This window comes from Erinaceus europaeus, chromosome 9 (assembly GCF_950295315.1).
Source record: "Erinaceus europaeus chromosome 9, mEriEur2.1, whole genome shotgun sequence".
NCBI lineage: Eukaryota > Metazoa > Chordata > Mammalia > Eulipotyphla > Erinaceidae > Erinaceus > Erinaceus europaeus.
In genome coordinates this window covers 16,348,944-16,375,730 of record NC_080170.1, presented here as the reverse complement: position 1 = coordinate 16,375,730, position 26,787 = coordinate 16,348,944, and the positions used below count along the sequence as shown (strand labels likewise).

The window sequence follows — 26,787 nt, the reverse complement described above, 5'->3', positions numbered from 1 at the left end:
AACAAGAGAAAGAACTTTTGAATAAGAAAGAATAGGAGAAGCAACAGAAGTCTGCACTCTCACTGGCTTGCCCAGGGGCCTGGTTGGTAGAGGCAAAATGAGTTCTTCCTTTGAACAGGAATCAGCCGATATCCAGAGGGCCCCTCTGCCATCATGAGTGCCTTCTTCCTGCCTTATCCTGGATGGTTATCATTTGCTAGTTTTAGTCCCTTATCACGAGTCTTTTCAGATCATTATCTTCATGAAAAGATGTAGATAGAAATTATTTTGACATGAGACTTGCTCCATGAGCTTCTAGGGTATATTTCTTTTTTCTTAACTTTTTTAGTAGTGATTTAATATTGATTTACAGAGTTATAAGATAATAGGGTTATCATTCCATATAGTTCCCACCACCAGAGTTCTGTGTCCCCATTACATCTATTGGAAATTACAGTGGTTCTCCCAAGGTCACAGATATGGGTTGATTTTAGCTCTCTCACTCTCTCTCTCTCTCTCTCTCTCTCTATATATATATATATATATATATATATATATATATATATAGCCTGTATTTTTGATGGTCTTGCCTTCACTTCCTTTCTAAGTCACCTCTTTACCTATTACTACTTCTGTGTGTCTTTTTCCTTTTTCTTCTTCTCTCTCAGATAAGAGAAACAGTGCCAGACTTCCTCTGATGTATTCTGGATTTGCTTATTTTCAGTAACGTTATAAAAACAAGATTCTTGATAACCAACACTTCAGGTCCTAGTAGAATGGGGGTACAGAATCCTCTGGTTTTTCTCCCCCTATCATTGAAGGGTAGACTTATTATTCTTTACTGGTCATTTTATGTTTATTGGACACACACACTGGTACTTAGGATACTTAAATATTTTCTTGTTTGGCTTTATCATATATATTGTAAACATCAATAAATATGTTTCAAGGAGCGCAAAGTCCAAGTTCCACACATACATTAGCAATTTTATTGATATGCAACTGGTGGCACCACTAATTATACCCGATCTGAATGCCCATGGCCACTATTTCTTCATTTCCCTAAAAGTGCATGCTTTTTTAGCCCTCATCCCCTGGTTTCTAGTGAGATACTGCCTCTCAGTCTTCAACCATCAACTCTGAGCAGACAAACTACTACTGTTACTAAATACACATACATCATGCTTAAACTCCAGGATCACATTTTACCTACACTGAATTTTTCTCAACAAGTTAGGAGTAGGGAAATAGCTAAGCCTATTAAAGCACAGGACTTGTACATCTTAGGCCTCAGAGACAGCACATTCAGTCGCTGTATCACCTCATGCCAGAGCCCCTTAGAATCTTCTTTCTCCTCTCTCACAGTAAATAATCTATAGAATGTCTTCCCATTGTTTTGACTCAATTATCACACTATGTTAGCACTAAATTGGGTCTTAGTGAATACACCATACTGATCTGGAAATATTGAGATAAACAGGTTTTCATCTGAACCATGCTTGGAGATTTGTCAGATTTCATTCACCAGTTTCTTCCTGGAGAGGAAATGACTTAAACACGATTATAATAGAGATTAGGCAAGGTGACACAAAGTCCAACTGCCCACTTTAAAAGTCAGTCATATTGGTATATTCACAATGAACGTTTCCATCTGAACTCTCTCAGTGGTATTTTCAAAAATTGAGATATAATTTCTAAAAACGTAATCAAATTAGAAGTGTATCATTAGGTACCACTACACAATAAAATGCATATTCTTAAGAGGACAAAATAGTGCTTGCATCAAATGCAAAAAATATTTGTGAAATCAGTGGCATGTTTTGGTCTATGTGCAAATAGCATATTAATATTTGATCAGTTCACATCAACAAATGCAAATATGTCTGGTAAAATACTTAATAGCAAATATACTCACACTCTTATGTTTGACTAATAACATAATGTTTCAGTTATGTAGTCACTTGTGATAAAGATGTCTGTGACAAAAAAATATAAATAAATGAAAAAATATAAATAAATGAAAATTATTTCCTTGCTTTTCATAGAGCCTTTTGCCACTAGAATTTTGGTCACAAACACTTTGAGGTGTGAATCTTCCTGCTGATGTCTTTACCTGAGGTCAAAAGGCAAAAACTAGCAAACAGGAAAGGCATCTAGTCTGAAGAAGAGTGTACTGTTTTGTTCTCGATGATGTTGAGGGCCAGAAGTCATAGAGAAAAAATAGGTTCTATGTTTACTTGGCTAAAGTCACTGGGGCAATAGGTCCCAAGGAGGCAATTAATCCTGTGCTCCTGAACACTCAGCCAGAAGATGCTAGGGGAAATGGATGCCCATAGGGCAGATGCGTTTGGCTTTCTGCTCTTATTATTTAGTTAAGTGATGATCTAAAGGCAGATCATATGACCAGCTGGGACCTGGCCTTGCCTGCTTTAGAAAGCACTGGTATTTGCAGTCCTGAGCACTGAGTCTGCCCCTCCACACACAGCTCCAACAGTCTAAGCAAAAGATAAAGAATGGGGAAAAGTCTTATTTTTTTTCCAAATCTCTTTATTGGGGATAATAGTGGTTTGCAAGACATTTATTGTCACACAAATAAAGTATCTTATCTCCCTGTGATAGGTGTCTAAGCTTGATTTTCCCACTTCCAACTGAAGTCTTCCACTATCCTGCACTGAGTCTCCCACATCCTCTCAGGTTCCTTGTAACCTCCTCTCAGATCTAGAAAGTTTGACTAGAAAACTCAAGTAGGTCCATTGGTCATAAAGTCACTGAGAAAGATTTCAAAGAGAACTCAAATGCAGTTGAATCAAAAGGCAAGTTAAGCATAATCACAATACTGAGTCTGATAAATAAATATGGCATCCATCAACATCATTGTATGGATGATCCTGAGTAACTAACCAGGTTGGACAATGATGGGGTGGTTCACTTAAACCCCCTCTGTGAAAGAGGAGACTAAGGCTAAAAAAAATACAGAAAGTGTGGGAATAGGTGCACACATATGTCAAGTGGGACTCCTGATATGCAGGTCTGGCAGCTGTATTCATAAAGTTAAAGTATACCTGGCCCTTTCTTCTTTTTATCCCTTTCTTCTCATTATTTAAATAGGACAGAGAGAAATAGAGAAGAGGGAGGAAGAGAGAGAGAGGACTGTAGATCTTCTTCACAGCTCCTGAAGCATCCCCTCCTACAAGTGGGGAGTGGAGTCTTGAGCTAAAGTCCTTATGCATGGTGATATGTGCACTCAACAGCTTTCTACTGATTCTAGAACTGCTACCACAAATCTTCAAGTGAGACTCTTCAACACATGGTAGCAGCAAAAATGCAGCATTAGATCTGCAAAGGATTTGGTCACTGGTCTTATATTCTAAGACATCACTGAGGTTACACCATAAAAACAAAATCAACCACCAGTGGGAATGCTAGCATCAGATTTGGGGAGCAGGATCACGACTGAGGATCTGTTTTTCCACCATTTTCACCTCCCCAGACTTTACAAAGAGAAAGTATAGCAGATGCCAATTTGTACACCTTTACCCAAACCACAAGAATGCCCCAAATACATAATAAAGGGTGTCACTCCTAAACGCTGGTTAAATGTGTGACAGCGGCTTTCTGCCTTGCTGATGCCACAGGTCTGTGTGTCTTTGTGTCTGTGCAGCTCCTAGTGGGGTAGCACAAGTTCATAGTCATGATCAAGGTTAAAGGAAGAAGGCCTGGAGACACAGGCTGTCCGGAGCAGGGCATATTCGGTCTCTACTCCTTCCCTGTGCAGCCTTCCCTCTAGGAGGGAGCAGATGTTCTCATAACCATGGTCATAGTTCGGGGGGGGTCTGCGGTGTTCAATGACCGTGTAGCACACTTCTTCACAACTGCTGCCCACCACGTCCTCCTGCCAAGCACAGAGATAAGAGGTTAGGTTCAGGCTGTTGTGTCACACAAGAATTAGATTGTTGGAGAATGGGCCCACTGTCCTGGAAAGTGCAGGCCATTGTTTCCATAAGATCCAAGTGGGCTGATCCCCAACTCTCCCTTCAGGTTGAAAGAAGGGCTGCTTCCTCTGGTCTCTGGAATTTATGACTGCTCAACCCTCAGACATGGGCACCTTTCTACACATGCCATCTCCCCCCCGCAACCCTTTCCTTTTTTAATTAAAAGCCATGGATTACTGTGTTAACTTTAAAATTCCAGCAAACATTGCTCAGCTTTTTCCCGTCTCTTACTGCTCTAAAGCACCTTCAATTTGCCTTGGGAAAAATGTACATTGTACAGCTTATGATCAAACAGTCTGTCTGTAAAAATGTATCTATGGATTATCTTGCTCTGTGCTTGAGTTAATGGATACCCCAAACCTTCCCTCAGTTATGGCCTATATCTACCTGCTTTTCCTTTCAATAAACGAATTGTCCCACTGAGGCTTTGCCAAGGCTGATTACTTGTCTCCCTACACACTTTGCTCTCAGCACACTGAGCACCCCAGGACCCTCAGGGGCCACTTTTGGCCCCCATCTCCCAACGTCCAGGGAGACAGGTGGATCCAGAGAGAGCTGGCACTAGATGCCCCTCCTTCCTTCTTGTCTGAGGGAAGCAGCCAGGACTGCTTGCTTCCCCCCCATCAGGTCCTTGAGCCTCCCCCCCCCATGTCAGTATCCCAGCCTGCCTTTACTGCACCTCAGATAGTTAAAAGGTAAGGACACCCTCCTCCTGAACACGTAGAGAAAAGGAGCTACACCTTTCTAGAGAAAACAGAAGCATCTAGGGAAAATTGTACCTTAGATCACAAGGCTGAGGAGTAATATATACCTCAGGCCTGATTCAGCAATCAGTAAGGCCACATAACACAAATCCTCAGAAGACAAAGTCAGACTGATGAAGCTGTGATGCTGGGTTCATACTCCCAGAGGGGTAAAGAATTGGAAAGTTTCCAATAGAGGGGATGGAATGTGGAACTCTAGTGGTGGGAATTGTGTGAAATTGTACCCCTCTTATATTATGGTCTTGTTGGTATTTTTATTTTATAAATAATTTTAAAAGTTAATTATTTAAGCCCATTTTCAACTGCAAACACTTTAAAAGGGAAATCCAACTTTAAGTTATTATCATTCTACTTCAGTCATTAATATATATAGTAAGTCTTACTAGCAAGGATAAACTTCTTTCTCTATTTTTTCTTGTTTTTTTATTGTTGTTGCAGTTATTATTATTGTTGTTGTTGTTGATATTGTCATTGTTGGGTAGAACAGAGAAAGGAGAGAGGAGGGGAAGACAGAGAAGGGGAGAGAAAGATAGACACCTGCAGACCTGCTTCACTGCCTGTGAAGTGACTCCCCTGCAGGTGGAGATCTGGAGGCTCAAACTAGGAGCCTTACACCAGTCCTTCTGCTTTGCACCATGTGTGCTTAACCCACTGCGCTACTGATTGACCCCCATAAACTACTTTCTCATATCAGTTCACTTCTATCATATTTGCCAATGTAAAGGCCCGTTCCTGAATATCAAGGGAGTGTGTAAAGTCAAAAGAGCTGATGTTTCATATTTCATTGGTCTCAGATTATAAGCATCAATTTATAGGATTTTTTTTTTTTGCCTTGTTGAAAATTGAAAAAATAAACTAAGGGAATTGGGAGAAGAGGAACTTGCCAATCTTCTAAAGCAATTCCATGTGTTTCAGCTATTTTTTTTATTTCTTCCCATTTCTGCATTAAAATGACTAAGAATACTGTTTAAGACATAAACGACATGATATGGGGGCCAGGTGATTCAGCAGTAAGAGTGCATATGTTATCATGAGCAAGGACCCAGGTTCAAGCTCCAGTCCCCACCTGCAAGTGCAAAGCTTCATGAGTGGTTGGGAAGAGCTGCCAGTGTCTCTCTTTCTTATTGTTTCTCTTTCCTTCTTAATCTCTCTCTGTGTCTCACACCTTAGTTTTTAAAAATGTCCTCCAGGAACAGTGGAATCATACAGATACTGAGTCCTAGGGATGACCCTGGTAGCAAAATATAAGTCATGACAGGTCCATTCAGATTCAGTCCACCGAGTGTTGTAAAGGAAGCCCTGTGTTGTTCTCAAATAAGGTCTTCTGTAGTGCGATACTATCAAACAGATGCAAACAATGTTCAGTTACCTCAGCAGAAGTGGATGGAACTTCTTTACCTGGAGGAAAACCATGAAAAAAGCAAGCTGAGTTTTGAAGCATCACAAGTTAAGAACTAGAGGTTGGGAAAACGACAGGATACAAGGCTAAAATCTTGAGACCCACCATCTTGACATTTTCCCATGTTGTTACTAAGACTCTCAGACTTGAGGGCCAAGGTCAGGGCTGAATGATAAGATCAAGGGGTGCATTTGTACTAAGTCAACACCTACAGAGCTATGTGAGTGCCATGCAGCAAAGTGGCTGAATACTTGGATTTGGAGATTGGGTGATGATCTGCTAACAGGCAATAGAAATAGAATATGGCAAGAACAGAGAAACAATGAATTTATGTATAAATCCTTCAAAACAAGTATAAAGCAATTCATCATAATAGAGACAGGTACCAAAGGAGTAAAAGCAACTGTTTAAAGTTAAATACACTCAAATTCTCATTATTACATTCATGAACAATGCATTTATGTATCTGAGATACACATTGTTAATATTTAAAAATAGAAAGAGAGAGAGAGAGAGAGAAAATTAGGGATGTCACTGACTACCAAACATGGCAAAATTCTCAGTTTATAAAAGGTGCATTGATTGATTCTGAAATCCACCATTAAGTAACCTTGGTAGTGAACATAACATACGAATTCAATAGCATTTGACAAACAACAGCACAACTATAATTTCTAGCAGCTTGCCATTTTTCGAGAATAAAAGTCAATGATTTGATTTTAAACAGGAGATGTAAGCAGTAATTACATATCTTGGTAAATGTAACCTTATAAAATGATCTAATAAACAAATATGTTTCAATTTTAAGATGTTTATGCTGTTAAAGAAACCACACCAAGGAGACCAGATGGTGTTGCATCTGGATGAGTGCACATGTTACCATGCACAAGGACCCAGGTTCAAGCCCTCAGCCCTCACCTGCAGGGGGAAAGCTTTGTGAGTGGTGAAGCAGAGTTGTGGGTGTCTCTCTGTCTCTAATCTTCACTATCATCCCCTTCCTTCTCAATTTCTATCTGTATATATCCAGTAAACAAATATGAAAAAGGAAGGGAAGGAGGAAGGAAGGAAGGAAGGAAGGAAGGAAGGAAGGAAGGAAGGAAAACCAATAAAAGCATGAATTCAGCAACATGGTCTTTCTTTCAAGACTCTATGGGCCCAAGAATGGGAAGGAAGTCATATGTGTCAAGGGCTGAACGAGTGTGCAGAACTCATTGCAATCCCCTTGATCTGGGCTCAGTTTGGCAACTACAGAACTGAGAGCACTGAGTTACCTGGAAACCACAATATGGCCTGAGTATCTCAGGGTCTGTTCCTCTCCTCTCTGCTATGACAAATTCCTGCCTGATGGTTTAACTCAATACAGACTCTTCAATTTATAGTCCTGGAGGTCAGCATTCCACAGTGGATCTCCCTGGGCAAAATCAAGTTCAATCTACTTCTAGGGTTTTCCTCCTTTATATCCCATGTGCATCCCTTGTAAACAGGAAAACATAAAAAATCTAAGAAGAAAATAAAAATACTCTAATAAATCTACTCCTCTAATGGCACAACATTCTTTAAAACGAGAAAAGGGAAATTCTCCTTTCCCACAAGTCCAAGAGCTAATACACAGATGAGCATTGCATCATTTTCTACAATGCAAATTTAGCTAGCTGCTTGATTTTTGCTAAGACTGTTAGTCTTGTGCTGATTCATAAGATAGTAATAGAGTGTAATGTCTTTTCTGGGATTCAGCCTATTACTGGTGAGTGAACTGAATTGAGAAAAGTTAAAAGAAGCAAAGGCTCATGGGTATGAGATGCTGGCTAAGTTGTATCTCTTGGTTTGATTTAAGGCAGCACAGACTCATAAGTATTGGAGGGGAAAATGGATACAAGTGATCCACAGCACACAGGATAATGGTTTGTTAGAGTTTATGCATGGCCATCTGAATTCAAAAGGCCAGGCTAAATTACTGCTCCTATAGACAACTTTGAAGAAAAGAAGGAAGATAAATAGGCCTACTAGCTATCTCCATAACAGAGACCCCAAATCTTCATCTGCAATATTCCAGCCTTTAGGTTCATGATTAATCAACAATTTTTCAGCTTTATATGTTAACTCCTTTTTCAGCCACGAGTTTCCAGATGCTAACATGATGCCAACCGGACTTCCCTGGGCAGACGATCCCCCCCAATGTGTCCTGAAGCTCCGCTTCCCCAGAGCCCTGCCCCTCTAAGGAAAGAGAAAGGCAAGCTGGGAGTATGGATCAACCTGCCAACGCCTATGTTCAGCGGAGAAACAATTACAGAAGCCAGACCTTCCACCTTCTGCACCCCTTAATGATCCTGGGTCCATACTCCCAGAGGGATAAAGAATAGGAAAGCTATCAGGGGATGGGATGAGATTTGGAGTTCTGGTGGTAGGAATTATGTAGAATCATGCCCCTCTTATCCTATGGTTTTGTTAGTGTTTCCTTTCTATAAATAAAAATTAAAAAATATATATATTTATCTATGATTTCTTTGCATCTTCATGACATAGAGCTGGTCTTTGTTGTTTTATTTTATTATTTTTTTTCAATCATCAAGGCTTCACTGTTCTAGGTCAACTCTTTCAGACTACTAAACAATTAATAGAGACAGTCAAAGGGAAACCACAGCACTGAAACTTCCTTCACTGGGGCCTGGGTTCAAAGCTGGGTTATACTCATGACAAAGTAAATGCATTATCCAAGTGAACTATCTTCCTGGCCCAGAAAGGGAGATTTTTAAGTTCAAGGGCTCATCAAATACCAAGGTGCCTGCAATGAAAGGTTTTTCTCCTTACAACCAAGCCCATTTGTTGATGTGGACACCACAGCTTTTTCTAGTCAGTATCTCTCTCCTCCTATGGGCCTTTATACTCATCCTCATTCTCATCTCCTGGAAGGACCATCCATCAGGTCATTTCACAATGTTTTGAAGTCCACAAACATAGCTTGAAAATTCCATGCCAACTTGCCAACTCGGCAGCTGATTCTCCTAACCACCTCTGGTGACCCTCTGCAAGTGTTAATGTCAACTAACTAGCTCATATGCTAACAGCAGTCTGGTTCTCCACCCCCAACCCCACCACCGCAGGAAATGAAAGGAGTGTTCATGTGCATATCAAAAAGATTCAGAAGTGTGATTTTGAGCAGTTCCCCATGTAACTTCCCCCTTGGGCTGATAGAAGATATCTGCACACTTTTAATAGAGGTGGAGGTGGCAGATTTAGTTGTATTTAGTGCAGTGAGGGAGGTTTGACTAAATTAGCCGTATAAAGACAGACATCTGTAGTCACCTGCAGGGACATGTGCAGTTGACCCATATGTGCCTCAGCTCTGTGTCAGCTTCTGTCTCTCATTCAATATCTGCTTGGCAAGGATGAAGGTCGTTTCTTACCTTCACAGGACATAATAGCAGCTGGCTAATGAAGCAGGAGTGTGTTAGTGCCTCCAGCAATTTTAAATGCAAGTTTCTCTAAGGAAAACAAGGAGAATGCACTGCACAGACATTTCTGGAGGTTTGGTAGCCTGAATTGTGTCATGATAAATCCATCCTAGTTAATTTGCATGTGCTCTTCTTTTCAATACAGCATGATATTTGGTGAACCTTTTATAATTTGAGTAAGTCACATGCCAGTTGGACCTAATGACTTGGACCCAAGAGAATATCCTAATTCCAGAAAAATATTAATAGAATGAATGAAGCCTAGAAAAGCTGAATAATCAGATAATAAGTAGAGGGGCTAGGGAGATAGCACAATGGTTATGCAAAAAGACCTTCATGCCTGAGGTATCAAAAGTCCCAGGTTCAATCCCCAGCACCATTATATAAGCCAGAGTTGAGTAGTGCTCTGATAAAAATAATAATGCCAACAACTGTACTATAAGCCACTAAAATCCAAAATTAAAAATATAATAATCAATACTGATTAATCAGTTAACTAACTGGTAGAAAATGTGGTTGCATACACAGAGAGATAACATTAGGAATGAAAAAGAAGGCATCCTCTAGCCCAGGAACTCTAAATGCACATAAGGATCTGATAACAAAGCTTAAGACCTTGACATTTGAATTGAAGAAAGCATCTTTGATGAGATCCTTTAGGACCAAGTCCCCCAGGTGTCCTATCCCCTAGGTGACTTCACCAGAAGATTAACCAAAGATTAGAAGAAGCAATAAAATCAATCTCATACACAAACTCTTGTAAGAGAGTTGCAAATTCCAAGGCAGATGGAAACCCTAGTATTGTACCTGAACTCCAAAAGCAAGGTGGTTGGAGGTGGGGTAGTGGGTTGTAGGCTAGTGGGTGGGAGGTGGGGGTGCAAACATTAGAGTGATTTCAAACAGGTGGAGGAAGGAACAACTTCCATTGAGAGTTACTGAGCAACATGAGTCAATACTAGAGCCAGGGTGATTGAGATTGGGGTTGTAACTTGCCTTTTAGAGTCTTCAGTTAGATTTGAATAGAAGCATTTGCTGGTTTCTGAATGTGTCCCAAGACTAAAAATACATTTCATACTATGTGATAGCACAACCATGTACAAATACACACAACCATAGGCTTATAATAATTTTAAGTGCAGTGTGTGACTGTTTCTAAGTGTGATATTCCATTGAAGGTTCTGAAGTTGCTTGGTGTAGTGTGTTTATTTTACACACCACCAGGAGAATCAGTGGGTCAGTGGTACTCATAGCTGAGGTGTGATGGGAAAATGCTAACTTCCTGATTATAAGGCTGCACAATTCCTTCACAAAGCATGTCTGTAAGGAAGAAGGTGTTTGAAGTGATAGTGGTAAGAAAAGGTGAGTTTAGGGTGGAAGGTAGGATTCTGAAACAAGAAAAAGTGAGTTTGCTTCAGTTGTGTCTGCCCACACATGTGTCACATGCATGTATTTGCATCAATTACTCCCGCAATATATATCAAAGAGAGCACATTCTTGGGAAGGAAAGCACACTCATTAGCACCTAACACTCAGTGAGTTCCCTTTTTAAAAAACACCAATATAGAAATTAGAAATCAGTGAAATTCTGGTAAATTCCTTCTCATGGGAATTTATGAACTGCTGCTCAGTAAAGACCATGTGAAGATGCTACCGTGATTCACAGAATCATGAAGCCAGTTTGTGAGATTATAAAAAGGCAAAAGAAAACTAACTAAATAACTGAAAAAAAAAAGCATCAGGGAGTTAGGCGGTGGCGCAGCGGGTTAAGCACACGTGGTACAAAGTGCAAGGACAGGTGTAAGGATCCCGGTTCGAGCCCCCGGCTCCCCACCTGCAGGGGAGTCGCTTCACAGGCGGTGAAGTAGGTCTGCAGGTGTCTATCTTTCTCTCCCACTCTCTGTCTTCCCCTCCTCTCTCAATTTCTCTCTGTCCTATCCAACAACGACATCAATAACCACAACAATGTTAAACAACATGGGCAACAAAAGGGAAAATAAATAAATAAATAAATAAATATAAAAAGAAAAAAAATTTTTTTAAAAATCAGATAGAAGCCAGCCCTCTCCTAATATGAATGACAACATTGTTAATCTGGTTGCCTCAACTCTCGGCTTCCCTAGAATGAAATGCAATGTGAAGCAATGACTTACTTTTTTTATCTTGGCTTTGATTTTCTCTCTCAGAAGAGGTCACTTCCTGCCTACAAAGAAAAGAGATATCAGCATGAGACAGCTGGTTCTCTGGAGCTGAAATAGTTTTGAAAGAAGTATTTAAGTTCACAGCTAGATTTACCATTCACAAAAGAAAAACTGAAAGCCTGATTAGTATAATCCTTTCTGGAAAGCCATGAAATACAGCCGATGACACATTACTGGAAAACCAGCCCTAGCCCCATCTTAGCCAGATCTTCACATTAATGTTTATCCATGCTGTCCTAACCTCTAGGAGAGGTGACCCACCTGTGTTCTGCCACAGGAACTTCCTCACAGACCAGAAGTTAAGGACTAAGAACCACCAACTCTCACATGAGAGAAAGAAAGGCTACACATCAAGATATTTAGAGTCAGTATGAGACAAAGGAAAAAAGACACAGGCATTAAAACCAACAATAATAGATAAGAAGTGAATCTAGCTTAACCAATAACAAAAAGGAAGAAAAGGGTGAGGGGTGAGAGTAGAGATTTTTGACAACATGTAGTTAATCAAGTTTCCTTCATCAAGGGGGCAGGCCGGCTGGGTTGATTGCATATAGTACTAAAGCACAGGGATCGGAGCAAGAATTCTGGTTCAAATCCCCCACTTCCCGCCTGCTGGGAGGGGCACTTCACAATCAGTGATGCAGGTCTGCAGGTGTCTTTTTCTCTCCCCCTCTCTATCTCCCCCTCCTCCCTCAATTTCTCTCTGTCTTATACAATAAAATAAAAAAAAAAAATGGCCACCAGGAACAGTGGATTCGTAGAGCCCAGCACCAAGCCCCAGAGATAACCCTGGAGGGGAAAATAAAAAGGAGCCTTCATCGAAAGATTATATTGTTATGTTGCATGTTTTGAGAATCGGAGCAGCATGATCAACAAGGTGCCAGCCAGCTCCAGGTAGCTGAGTGCTGGCTCTAGCTAACCACGGAGCCAGTGATCAATCATTGAGCTTCTTTCCAATTTTTTTTTACAACCACAATTTAAAATGGTAGAATTTTAATATTATAAAACTATTTTCCATATGAGGAAACTAACATGTAAAGAATGTAGTTGACATAGGAGCTGCACAGTGGGTAAAGTGTTGGACCCTCAAGTATGAAGTGCTTAGTCCCTGGCAGTGCATATGACAGACTGGTATCCAGTTCCATTCCCTCACTCTCCCTTACCCTCTCTGTCTCTCTTTGCCTCCAGGGTTATTGTTGGGGCTCAGTGCCGGCACTATTAATCCACTGATGCTGGCCAACATTTTTTCTATTTTATTTGATAGGACTGAGAGAAGAGAAGGGGATAGAAATAGAAGAATTTTTCCTCATAAATAAATTAATTTGTGGGTTGGGAGGTGGAACACCCAGTTAAGCAAACATAGTCCTATGCACACAGACCCACACAAGGAACCGGGTTCAGACCCCAGTTCCCCACCTATGGCAGGGGATGCTTCACTAGTGGCAAATCAGGTCTGCAGGAGTCTATCTTTCTCTCTCCCTCTCTATGTCCCCTTCCCCTTTCAATTTTTCTCTGTCCTATTAAATAAAAGAAAAAGGAAAAAAAATAGTCACTAGGAGCAGTGGATTCGTAGTGCTGACACTGAGCCCCAGTGACTGGAGGCAAAAAAAAATTTAATAATAAATGAATGAATGAATGAATTAATGAATGAATGAATGAATTCTTAGAAAAAGGTATATGCTTGAAGTTAGTACATAATATATGGTAAAACAGATTTCACTAAAATCTACATGGCAGAAATGAAAAGTACTAACAATAATGAAAAAGAATTAGGACTTAATATTAAAAAGATAAAAAAAAGAGATTTAGAATTATTCATCTCCAGGAAGAAATAAGAGATAAAGTTGCTCATCATTGGACTATCACAATGTTTCCATTGGCAACACATAGGACACAGATAAAATAATATTCAGAAGAAAAGTTGTAGTCTCTCATAGTCCCCATTTCCAAGCAAAAACAGACAAACAAAAAAAAAAGATTTGAATTCAGAACAGTTAAAATATTAATCATCTTTACTAAGGAAAACACAGATAAGAACTCCATGACAATAAAAAGCAGTTATGTGATGATATCCTAAGCAAAAGCCAAACAGAGATGAGCTGGGTGGCTGTGGGGTCTGAGGTGAGGAATCAGGTGATGGAAATATCCCGTATCTTGATGTGGCAGTGGTTACATGACTGCTTTTCTCAACTTAGCAAAGCATTTAACTGACAAGGATGAATTATATTGTATTCTATCTTTTTAAAGTTAAGTGGCTCAAATTGTCCTTTTCTTTTTTTTTTGGGGGGGGGGAGATGTCTTTTTTGTCAGGAATGAAAGGATAGTATTGTAGAGATTTAAAAAAAAATTTAAAAAGACCAGAATTAGCTCAGGAAGATGAAGAGAATGGAATTTCACTTAGCCTGTAAATTATCCACCAGCCCACCAAACGTGACTGTCCTTTTAGCTCCAGGGAATGTAGACATCTGTCTACAGGGACAGGGTCATCAAACTATGGAGGCCCCTCCTCACCTCTCAGACTGGTTAGAGGACTAAACATCTAGCTCGGAAAATCTACCTGATGGGAAACATTTGGTTTCTCTTCATTAGATTACAGGTCAATGTGTTGGAGCACAAAATCTGTATGTTTGGGGCTGGGTGGTGGCACACTGTTTAAATACACACATTACAGTGCACAAGGACCTGGGTTCAAGTCACCAACCTGCAGGGGGAAAGCTTTATGAATGGTGAAGCAGTGCTGCAAGTGTCTGTCTCTTTCCCTCTCTATCTCCTTTCCTTTTACATTTCTTTCTGTCCCATAAAATAAAATAAATAATTTTTAAAATATTTATTTAAAAATTGTATGTCTGAGTCCTCAGATGTCTCAGGTTTAATCTTTGGCTCTACCATGTTAAAGCTAAGCAATGCTCTGGTCTCTCTTCCCCCTGACCCCTTTCACTCTCTCTCTTTCTCATAAAAATAAAGAAGCAGTAGCAAAAGTCTCACCAGGGAAGGTCTTTACAATATCCTCAACCCAGGATTGAACTTCAGCCTCACATGGCACTGGAGGAAAGTTTCAGGGATAGGGTATCTTCCCTGTATCTCTGTTTCTGTCTCTCTGTTTCTGTCTGACAAAGTTGACCAGGAAGAGTGAAGTCCCAAATAAACACACAAATAAATAAATATATCTTTAAAATTATTTTTAAAGAATTTGTTGGAAATAGCACAGCAGTTACACAACAGACTTTCATGCCTGAGGTCCCAGAGAAGCCAGGTTAAAAAAAAAGGGGGGGGGGGAGTTGGGAGGTACACAGCAGGTTAAGCACATGTGGCACAAAGCGCAAGGACTGGCTAAGGATCATGGTTTGAGCCCCCGACTCCCCTCCTGCAGGGGAGTCGCATCACAGCCAGTTAAGCAGGTCTGCAGGTGTCTATCTTTCTCTCCCCTGTCTCTGTCTTCCCTTCCTCTCTTCATTTCTCTCTGTCCTATCCAACAACGATGACATCAATAATAGCTACAATAATAAAACAACTAGGGCAACAAAAGTGAGTAAATAAATAAATATTTTAAAAAGATAAATTGCTCTATTTGAAAATATTAACACTAAGTCCCACTAAAAGAGAAGAATGGGGGAAGCCTCGTGCTAAGAAGACATGATGCTGGACTCAATATGACACCAGAGTTTTCCTCTCTTCTCAACCAGAAACTGTATGGGGGTAGAGGTGTAGGGCAGCCAGAGAGTCCCAGGACAGGAGAATGGTTCCTTCCTGTAAACACCATCTTATCTCACCTACAAATCTGGGGCCTCCCCTCCTGTCACCATAAATGGGGAGCCTCTTCTCTGGCCCTTCTCATTTCATGTGCTGTGAAAGAAGGCAGCAGAGAGCCCTGGGCTCCAGATAAAGTGATTAAGAAAAGCTGCCTGTGAAGATAGGGGCAGCCCATGATTCACAGACAAGCAGGCTGGGCTCAGCTAAGCTAGGCAGGATGTCCGTGTCCAGATAGCTGCCATTTTCCACTTGTCTTATCTTTTTTCCACTTACTGTTTTGTAAGGGCTGGGTTGCCAACAGACCGGACAGGGGAGGGGACTAGAAAAATCTAAAGGGACAAATTCAAAGTTACAGTTTGAGAGAAAGGTATATGAAATATAGACTGTGCAGGGCACCCCTGTTCCTCAAATTGTCGTCGGAGCTTCCAGGAGGGGCTGAGAACCCCCATACCCAGAAGAGGTACTGAGATAAGTATCCCAGGCCAGAGAGTAGAGAATGGAGTTCAAAAGCAGTTTCCAACCAAGAGATAGCACAACTGGCAGGGCAGATGCTTTGTCTTGTGGTAGGGCCAGAGACGAAGGGATGGGGCCAGGCAGGCATTGGCACACCTAATTAACCGCAGACTTTATACTGTGCAAGGACTGAGGTTCAAGCCCCCTAGATTACCCCCACCTGCAGGGGTGAGGCCTCACAGGTGGTAAATCTAAAACAGAAAGTGTCTCTCCTTCTCCTCCCTCCCCTTTCAACTTCTCTCTGGCCTATCAAATGAAATATACATATATATGGGTAAAATGGCCACCAGATGTGGTGGATTCATCCTGCAGGTCCAAGTCCCCAATGATAACCCTGGTAGCAATTTAAAAAAGTGAAAATGGTTGCCTGGGAGCAGTGGAAATGGTGGTACCTGACAGGCAGTTTCCCTGGAGGTGAGGGTTGTCATTGATAGCAGGAATGGGACCAGAGCAGGCAGCGACCATGTAGAAACTATTATGTCTCAGACAGAGCTCAGAACAGATGAAACAGAGAACAACTGAAGTCTCTTTAGGACCACTGTGATTAGACTCGACTTCCCAAAGGTTCCTCTAGTTTAGCATCAAAAATGGGAGTGTGTTTTCAAATACCCAACAGAAAGCCCTCCTCACATTGCTGCATTTGCTCCCCTCCTTTTCTTTCATTTGCTAGAACAGAGAGAGAAATTGAGAGTGAAGGGACAGAGAGAGAAAGAGAAATACTTGCATAGTAGTTTCACCACTCACAGAGCTTCCCTCCCTCCTGCTGTCCTTATGAAGCCCTTGCTAAGTCTTTTCTTTCATTTGCTAGAACAGAGAGAGAAATTGAGAGTGAAGGGACAGAGAGAGAAAGAGAAATACTTGCATAGTAGTTTCACCACTCACAGAGCTTCCCTCCCTCCTGCTGTCCTCATGAAGCCCTTGCTAAGTCTCTGGGAAAGGGTCCCTCTCAGCCTGGCTTGTGGCAGGCCAAGACAGCCATTCTCATGAAACAGATTGTAGAAGTAAATCTTGTAGAAGGAAAACTCTCATGAAAGATGTCTTATCAGGGACATCTGGTGAACCTGGTTGAAACACACACATTACAGTGTTCAAGGACTTGGGCTCAGGCCCTTGTTCCCCACCTATAGGGAGACGCTTCACAAATGGTGAAGCAGGGCTGCAGGTGTCTCTCTCTCTCTCCTCTAGCTCCACTTCCATCCTGATTTATCTCTATCTTTATCTAATATAAATAAATAAAATAAACAAATTATATATATATATATATATATATATATTTTAAATGAGATGTCTTACTGCTTCCTTCCTCCGTTTTTCTTCCTGGGCTCCTTCTGATGATCTAAGCAGCTAGGATGGAAACACAGAGAGGAAAAGAGATAATTACCTTGGGGGTCAGGTGGTAGTGCATGGGGTTAAGCGCACATAGTATAAAGCACAAAGACCCACACAAAGATCTCAGTTCAAATCCCACCTTCCCACCTGCCGGGGGGGGGGGGTCACTTTACAACTGGTGAAGCAGGTCTGCAGGTGTCTATCTTTCTCTCCCCCTTTCTATCTTCCCTTCCTCTCTCAATTTCTCTATCCTATTAAAAAAACGGCTTCCAGGAGCAATAGATTCATAGTGGTTATTGTAATGATAACCCTGGAGGCAAGAGAGATGATGGGGGGGCGTGGTGGTTGTCTCCCTCCTGGTAATTTCTCCATCAGGTCTTTTTTGGTCCTATTTATTTACTTATTTCTTTATTTCTGTTTGCCAGAGCATTACTCAGCTTTGGCTTACAGTGGGCCCAGGAGTGAACCTACAGCCTTCAGTGTCTCAGGCATGAAAGTCTGTTGAGTCAACCACTGTGCAAATCCTTGACTTCCATTGAAATGCCTTTCAGGCCTGCCTTTCTTTTTTTTTTTTTTTTTTTTTGCCAACTTCTCTTTCCTGTGGGGTTGATGGATGTCACAGGCAAGGACTACAATCTGTAAATTAGTCTCAGGAGTCAGCTCAGCAAAGGAGAAAATACCAATCAGCTGGTATTTGATCCTAGTCTTGTACTTTACTCAGGGCAACTTCCGGTTACTAAGAATTGTTGTTGGGACCAGAGTAATGATCCCGGTTTGAGCCCCCGGCTCACCACCTGCAGGTGAGTCACTTCACAAGCAGTGAGGCAGGTCTACTGGTGTCTATCTTTCTTTCCCCCTCTCTGTCTTCCCCTCCTCTCTCAATTTCTCTCTGTCCTATCTAACAATTATGATATCAATAACAACACAATAATAACTACAACAATAAAACAATAAGGGAAACAAAGGGGAATAAACAAATACTTTTACATAATTATTATCTAAATCAAATAGATGAGGTTTATAGTCAACAATAGCTCTACACTTTTCCCATATTTGGGAGCCACTCTCTTCCCCTGATCCAGCTTTCTAGCCCTTTTTCCAGCCATGACATCGTTTCCCCAGACAATAACCTGGGTCCACCTGCATATCAGATGTCAGGCTCAGGCAAAACCTAATAAATTCATAGGCCTGTTGGAATATACCTAACATAGACCTACTAGCTATTTCCAAAATGGAGACCCCAAATCTTGATCTGCAATATTCTAGCCTTTAGGTTTATGATTAATCAACAATTTGTTCAGCTTTATATGTTAACTCTTTTTCATCCAACAGTTTCCAGATGCTACCATGATGCCAACCGGACTTCCCTGGACAGATGACCCCACCAATGTGTCCTGGAGCTCCGCTTCCTCAGAGCCCTGCCCCAGTAGGGAAAGATAGGCTGGGAGTATGGATTGACCTGTCAACACCCATGTTCAGTGGGGAAGCAATTACAGAAGCCAGACCTTCCACCTTCTGCACCCCATAATGACCCTGGGTCCATAATCCCAGAGGGGTAAAGAATAGAAAAGCTATCAAGGACTTGCAGGTTTCCTAGACCACTTGCACATGATAGTCCCAAACTGTACTTTTAGCTCATCTCCTGGAGTGTTCCACGTATAAGGAAGGCTTTGAGTTTTGGTAAAGTACGCACACATGCACACACACACAATCCTGTTAAAGATGATGTTTAACTTGGCGGAGTCTTGAATACATCTTGTCTCGCTGTGTGTTTCAATTACCTAGTCATATTTGATAAAATATAACCACAGATGTTTTTAGGAGTAAAAGGATTCCTCCACAAAAATGTCCAATGTCTGCATCATAGCAAGAGTTGTTCTTTTAAATAATCACCCATGTTGTATATTCTAACTCACCAGAATACCAGAGGTGGAACATTGAATTCGATCTGGCTGAGAAGAGAGAGTCTGAAATGTATTGTTTAGCTGACCTTGACCATCCTTTGGTAGCAAGAAGGGCCTCTGGAGGAAAGGGTCTTTTGTGGAGAACTGTAGCTTTCCTGTAGTTGATGCTCTTTCTATAAGGATGTTAGCGGATGCTTTTCCCTGCTTCAAGAAGGTGAAAAGCCATCTTCTTGAAAGCATCCTACACCACCTTGTTCAAGGCGCACTACATCTCATATCCAAGAAATGTTTACTTTTCCTTATTTATCCTGCAAGGTCCTCCTTAGCAGTTGTAGAAAAGTAAAGATTTATTCACCAATAAAGCTGTCATAGAAGGGGATGGGATACAGAGCTCTGGTGGTGGGAATTGCGTGGAGTTGTATCCCTCTTATTCTATTGTCTTGTCAGTGTTTCCACTTTATAAATAAATAAATTTTAAAAAATAAAATAAAATAATTTTAAAAAGAGAGAGAGAGAAAGAGAGAGAATTAGTATAACTTCAGACTCCATGCATCTCCAGAGGTAATTTGGGGAAGAGAGAAGGGGCAGGACAAAGAAAGAAGAAGGGTCAGGGGGTGTGCCAGCAGCCCTGTCCCCTGTAGTTCAGCACAGAGGAGCTGCCCTCTGGGCCATAGCAGGCTGTCCCAGCCCCGCTACTGCCATCCAGATATGCACAGGGCAGAGTTCTCCTCCCCTAATCTGGGGGAAGCTTATGTTGTAAAAATCCTCTTGTGTTTCCCCATCAGTTGTTGTCTCTCTTATGAGTAGGCCAGGGAAATCAGTGCCTTTCACTCTCACACATGTGGTGTAGCTGGCTAATCCACGTCACCATAACAACCTTATAGGCTTCCCAGTCTCTTTTCCCAACACTGGGATAATCTCTTATGCTAGTCCACATGCTAAAAGCTTAGGGTAAGAGCCTTGCATAGACCAACCTGCAATATGCAGAGATTGTGTTTGCTCAGAGTTGGTGTCTGCAAGCTTAGGAAGCATAGTCAGTTATGAACATATGGGCCTACTAAGCAAAGATCAGAATTCGTGAAATGCAGGGGAAATCTGATTTGCAAAAGAAATCTCTTACAGGCTGACTTCTGATGTGAAGATTTCTGGAAACGATTCACAAGAATTCAAGGTTGGATGCAATCATGGGCTGGTGGTGTAGATTATGCAGAAAGCAAAATGTACCTTCAATGTCTCCATTTCTACTTCTTTCTCTCCCAAGAGTCTGAGTCTTTTTTCCCCTGATTTCATCTCGCTATCAAGTCAATGTAGAAATTATCTTCTAGGGGCCTGAGGAGGTCACTCAACAAGTTGGAGCACAGGACTTGCATGCCTAAGGCCCCTGGCTTGATCACAGCACAACCATATGCCAGAGTTGGACTGTGCTCTAGTCTCTCTTCCTCACTAAAAGCAGATAGATCTTTTGTTTTTTAAAGAAAGAATTTGCTAGGCAATTTTCCTTGAGATCACAAATGATTCCATGACTTCCCTTGGAAGAGATGTTTACATTTGAAAGTTAAAACAGAAGCAGAAACTCCTACACAATAAGCCTCATGGGAATTCCATGCCCTCTTCTGTCCTATCTTAGGCTTATACGAAGATAAAAAGAGCCAGATCTCATGTGCACTGGAACAGTGCAACTATATGGGTCCTACAGACTGACAACTCAGCTTCTTGCATGAATTCTTCAATAAGCTAGTCACAAGGGTCCTTGGACTCAGGATCCTCACTCAGAGCACTGCAGATAGATGAAGCAACAGCTGCACAATTTCATCTCACAAGGTTTATTCCAGTAGGAGGAAAGAAAAGCGAAGGATTTTCTGAGTCATGCCCTCCAGAGAATGATGAGAACATTAATGGACCTTAGCAGAGGGTGAGGCAGTGGGGTGGGGAGCCGCTGTGGAGAGAGAAGTCTCGTAAAGCTCTGTGTTCCAGAGAGAGAAGCAGGCAGGGCTGGGGAGCTCTGAGAGTGTGTGGAGGGAACACGGGTGATTAGGGGCAACATGCCACACCCCACCCACATCCCAAGCTGGCTGCCCTGATTTACATTTCTGCGCTAGTAAGGGTAGATACTTGATGTACCCAAAATGGCACATACTTAACGGTCACATTTGGTACACAGAGAAACTTTTGTGATATTGTCGCCATGATCAAGATACCAAATATAACCATCTCTTGTGGATCTTGTTTTGTTTTTCTGGTGAGAACACTTAATGTAGGGGTCTATAACCTCGTCACATATGTTAAAATGCACCGAAGTCACAGCAGACTATGCCCTATGCTGTAGCAGGTCCCTGGAAATCAACCTCGAGCACAGCTGGAATTTTACACTGCAGAGCAAGGTAGACAGACAGACAGACAGACAGACAGACAGACAGACAGACAGGACACACACAGCCTATGCCCTATTTCCAGACCCTGCCGCCCCCTGACTATCAGTCCTTGATGTAGGACTATGTCAGCTTCACACACAGCCAGACTGAACAGTAACAGTGACATCCTTCTGTCTTCAGGTCCCACTGCCTGTCCACACACCTGCACCACTCCACCCCAGAAAGGGCAACACCAGACTCACCTGACACCCCGCAGGAGACAGTTTCCCATCCTCTCCCTTGGCCTCTGTTTCCCAGCTCCAGTCGTTGCTCCACCTCGGCCAGCAAAGTAACCCAGCAGCCACGTCACCTCTGACCACTGGCCTGGCCACCCACCAACCACAGGCTTCCAGGGGTGGGCATGTGGGGAGGGCAGCTTGGGGAGATAGGGAAGCCGGGCATGCGTATGTGTGAGTGCATCTGTGTGAGTAAGTGTGTGAGTATCAAAAACTCAGGTCAGAACATGAGAGAGGAAATGCATCACTCCAAGTACAACCTGCTCTAAGGAGGACCCGGGAGCATAGCCGTACAGGATAGAAACACTTTTGTACCTCAGAAGCCTGGGTGCTGGGAGACAGCTCATCCAGTAGAACACCATCTTTACCAGGAGTGAGGCTGCAGCCTCCAGCACCACATGGGAGCATCATGCGTAGGGGCAGCATCATGGTCAGTGGAACACTGTTATGGTATGTCTCCTTCTCTCTCTGTCTCTAGCTCCCTCCTTCTCTGTGTCTCACTGATATGGGAAAAAAATAGGGCTGAGTGGTGACATCTCTGGCAGATGACACATGGTACAATGTGCAAAGACCTTGTCAAGCTCCCAGCCCCATTCTGTAGAGAGAAAGTTTCACAAGCAGTATTACAGGTCTCTCTCTCTCTCTCTCTCTCTCTATATATATATATATATATATATATATATATATATATATATATTCTATCTCTATCCAAAATAAATTAATGAATTATTTAAAATATATTTTTTTACAAAATGAAGGGAAAAACTAGTTCAATAGCGCAGATATGATACTTTAGTGAACCCTCACAGCTAATAAATAAGCAAGTAAATATTTTAAATTGGATTTTGTTGGTGATTTAATACTGACTTACAAAAATATGAGGTAACAGTGGTGTAATTCCACACCATTCCCACCACCAGAGCTCTGTGTCCCCATTCCCTCCATTGGAAGCTGTAGTAGTTCTCCCAAAGTCACAGACATGGGTTGACTATTATTTCTACAACTATCTATATTTATACATTAGAGCCTTTTTTCCTATGGTCCTGCCCTCTCTTCCTTTCTAAGTCACACCTACACTTATTGCTACTTCTGAATGTCTTTCCTTTTCTCCTCTTCTCTCTCCAGGTCCTGATGGAATTGGAGTTCAGAGCCCTCTGATCATCTTCCCCTAAATTGCTCCCCCTCCGGAAGTGTGGACCAAAAATTCTTTATGGAATGCAGAAGGTGGGAGCTCTGGCTTCTGTAATTGCTTCTCTGCTGGACATAAATATTAGCAGGTTGATCCATACTCTCTCATCCTTATAAATAAATATTTTTAAAGGAAAACTTCTTGTGAGGACAAGAGAAACAGAAGCACAGATAAGAGTGAAATGTCCTTTTATGCATCTGGTTGGAATCATCTCAGGTCAGCATCTTTCCCCTGAAAAAGATCAGCAAATGGTTCAAAAGTAATCTGAAGACAGAAGGCTGCTGGTGAACTCAGGGGAGTGGAGGGGGGGCTGTCAGGGAGCCTGTCCCTTCTCCTGCCCCTATCGGTCCCTTCTTCCCCTGCACACCAACCCGAGACCCTGGCTTCCACCATAGCTGCCAGGCAGTGAGTCAGACAGGCAGTCCCCAAACCTGCCATGAGGTGACATCTCCCTGAAGTCTCTACTGCAGGATGTAGGGGGGTGGATTTCTTTTTTATGCCCAGCATGAAGTGGACCCGCTGAGTCCAGACACTATGTGCTCAACCACTCCAGATCTGTCTTTCCCAGGCTGAAGATGTTGACCCTGAGGGTATTCACAACACTGCTGCCTAGGGATTTGAGTTTATAAAAGTTCCTAAATTTTGTGTTCCCATTCTATGTTTCAGTGGGAGAAAAATGTGTTTGATGCAGGAGGACTGCACACCCAGGGGACTGTTTCCTTCTTTAAAAAAAAAATATATATATATATATATATATTATTTTTTATTGGATAGAGACAGGGGGAGATAAAGAGGGAAAGAGACAGAGAGACACCTGCAGCCCTGCTTCACCACTCGTGAAGCTTTCCCCCCTGCAGGTGGGGACCAAGGGCTTGAACCTAGGTCCTTGTGCACTGTAGTGTGTGTGCTTAACCAAGTGCGCCACCATGTGGTCCTGTGGGCACAGTTTTCTTAACTTATGTTTGGGCACTGGTGGCCCAAAAGCCTCTCTCCTCAAACTCCCTATGGTCCCTCACCCAGCTCACCCAGGGGTTCCCTCAGCTGAAGATCTTGATCAGGACTCTGGACTGTCCCACCTGTGTTTCTAACTCAGGTTCCCAGGGTCCGGCTCACACGTTAACTGTTGAGTCAGGGAGCTTAGGGCAGGGGAACAGACTAGAACTACAGGAATAAATCTGTCCTTCTGTGCTCAGTTGATTTTAAACAAAGAGAAATGAAAGGTCTCTTCAACAAAGTGTCAGGACTAGAGGGTGTGTGTAATGGACCGCTTCTTCTTCTAGTGTTTGCCCTTCTTCCGTAGCCAGTCAACAGCGTCAGGTTGAGCCTGATGTAAAGTTTCGAGACCTCCTTTGAATCTGGAGAGGTGGCAGTCGTTGACTATGTGGGTCATAGTCTGTCTGTAGCCGCAGGGGCAGTTCAGGTCGTCTCTGGCTCCCCAGTGAGCATAGTGGCGCATGGCCTGTTCGATAGCGATTGAGGAGGGCCCAATCATAACGTGCTAGGTCAAAGCCGGGTTGACTCTTGGGATGAACCGCTACAGCGGAAGAGCAGCAGGAAGGATCAGGGAACTCCGAAGGCGACCACCAGGTGGATCAGGAGTCCATGCAAGGAAGAACAGAACACACCACACTCTGTTGGAGGGTGAATCTGAGCTCAACTTTTATTCAGCCAGTGAGAGTTTATATATCTTTCAGTCTTACATAAACAATATCTGGAACAGAAAGTAAAGCTCATCTCTTGATTAGATGACCTTGCGGTTTTACACAGAAATGTCATACTTCATGGGGTGATGCATTTCTGAGTAATAGGCTTAGCAGATAATATTTTATGTAGTTTTAACATATTTCATAAGAGGAGGTAAGTATTATTAACAATTTTTCCTAAAACTTTATGTATTTGATGACCCATAACTTTGTCCACCTCATTTCCTGTTCATCTGTATCTAATCTGGGAACAGGGGCTGTTCATCCCCGATTACATGGCATTATTACCATGTACATAATGAAAACAATAATCAGAGTTTCCAATTTAGATCTGCTCAGGATGCCAAGACCCACTCCCAGAATTCTTCTTCCTTGAAGAGAGTTTTCTGGGGTGCTGACCCTGTCAGACCCATCGTTCTGGAGTTGAGTGGGGCATGGCACCTATTAAAAAATTGAAGTGGGGTCCTCATTTTATGTCACATTGAGGGAAAAAGCTATCAAAATAAACAAAAAGAAATGCTGAGTTACTGACCTACCTATTCCAACTTATCAGTAAACCGCAGTGATTTATCTCATGATGTAAACTAAAGTGCTTCAACAAAGCATTTGTTATTTCTTATTTTTTATATTTATTTATTTTCCCTTTTGTTGTCCTTGTTTTTTATTGTTGTTGTAGTTATTATTTTTGTTATTGATGTTGTCGTTGTTAGATAGGACAGAGAGAAATGGAGAGAGGAGGGGAAGACAGAAAGGGGGAGAGAAAGATAGACACCTGCAGACCTGCTTCATCGCCTGTGAAGTGACGCCTCTGCAGGTGCAGAGCCGGGGGCCCTAGCCGGGATCCTTACAGAGGTCCTCGCGCTTTGTACCACCTACACTTACTGACTCCCGAGCATTTGCTATTAAACATGGTCTGAATACTGCGAATATATCTGTCTGGAATCCCATTGGTTTTAATCACAAAGTTAAAAAATAATAAATATAAATGAACAGCAAAAAACTCAAAAAAAAAAAAAAAAAGATCAAGGACCTAAATACAAGAACAAAACTGAAATGTTTAGCAAATATAGAGGAGCAGCTTCATGACACTGTATTTGACAATATTTCATTCAATATTACACCCAAAATACAAGCAAAAGATTAACTGGATTACGCAAAGATTTCTTCAATTTCATCAGAAGACCAGAGAGATAGCTCAGCCTACTAGAGCAACAACTAGCACTGCTGAGGCCCCAAATGATGCAGGTTCAACAAAAGCGAGAGCTGAGAAGTGCTCTGGCTCTCTCATTTGTTATTTCTCTCTCTGTCTCTCTCTGTCTCTCTCTCTCTCTCATTTCCATAAAAAGTAAATAAATAAAGCTCTAAAAACAAAAGAAAATCTTATCCAATGATCTCATTTGAAGAATAAACACTGAAATAATTTTTATCTGAAAAATGATCTAGCAAATGATTCAATTTTAAAAAATCAACACAGTACATTTCTCCAAGGTAGTCCAAAGTATACAAAAAGATTCACAGCATCAGAAGTCTTTAGGGAAATTCAGATGAAAGCTACAATGAGATACCATGTCAGAGGTGGCAGTCATTTTTAAGAGGAATAATAACAACAAACTTTGCCAGTGAAATAGTACAGACACTATGGGAAAGTCTGGCAGTCCCCCAATGAATTAATTACAGTTACCATTTGATCCAATGATTCCAGTTGAAGGGGTACACTTAAAGTCATTCAAAAGAGACATTCAAACAAAATTTGTAAAGAAACATTCATAATGACTTTAGACACAGTCTAAATTGTGGAGACAACCCAACTATCCACTAACAAATAAGCCAAATGTTTATCAATAAAGAAAAAGGTGAACATAGAGTGATAGTGTAATTGATAACAATGGAATGTTATCAAGCTATTAAAAATTTTTTTTAATAATGAAATATCGATAGGAACTAGAAAGACAAACTGTGAAAACGGTC

General features: G+C 41.7%; 1 protein-coding gene and 1 long non-coding RNA gene across 2 annotated transcripts in view; both read right to left on the bottom strand.

Annotated features, from left to right (window-relative positions):
- LOC132540352 (uncharacterized) overlaps positions 1–26,787 on the bottom strand; it is a 244,598-nt gene that overhangs the window by 114,785 nt on the left and 103,026 nt on the right. The window lies entirely within an intron of this gene.
- On the bottom strand, positions 2,565–21,999 carry GCSAML (germinal center associated signaling and motility like). The gene is made up of 5 exons (XM_060196920.1): positions 21,895–21,999; positions 17,341–17,391; positions 11,737–11,786; positions 6,105–6,133; positions 2,565–3,871 (listed from the first exon to the last, which is right to left on the bottom strand). The coding sequence occupies exons 1-5, from the start codon at positions 21,921–21,923 to the stop codon at positions 3,644–3,646; spliced, it is 387 nt and encodes a 128-aa protein (XP_060052903.1). The 5' UTR covers positions 21,924–21,999; the 3' UTR covers positions 2,565–3,643.

What these genes read in the sequence shown, in the direction of transcription:
- GCSAML (XM_060196920.1), bottom strand. Translation starts at nt 21,923, where the DNA reads ATGGGAAACTGTCTCCTGCGGGGTGTCAG. An exon ending in AAAAACGGAGGAAGGAAGCA is followed by an intron (nt 11,787 to 17,340) that starts GTAAGACATCTC and finishes TTTTCTTTGTAG; the next exon opens with GCAGGAAGTGACCTCTTCTG. An exon ending in TCAAAGCCAAGATAAAAAAA is followed by an intron (nt 6,134 to 11,736) that starts GTAAGTCATTGC and finishes GTTTTCCTCCAG; the next exon opens with GTAAAGAAGTTCCATCCACT.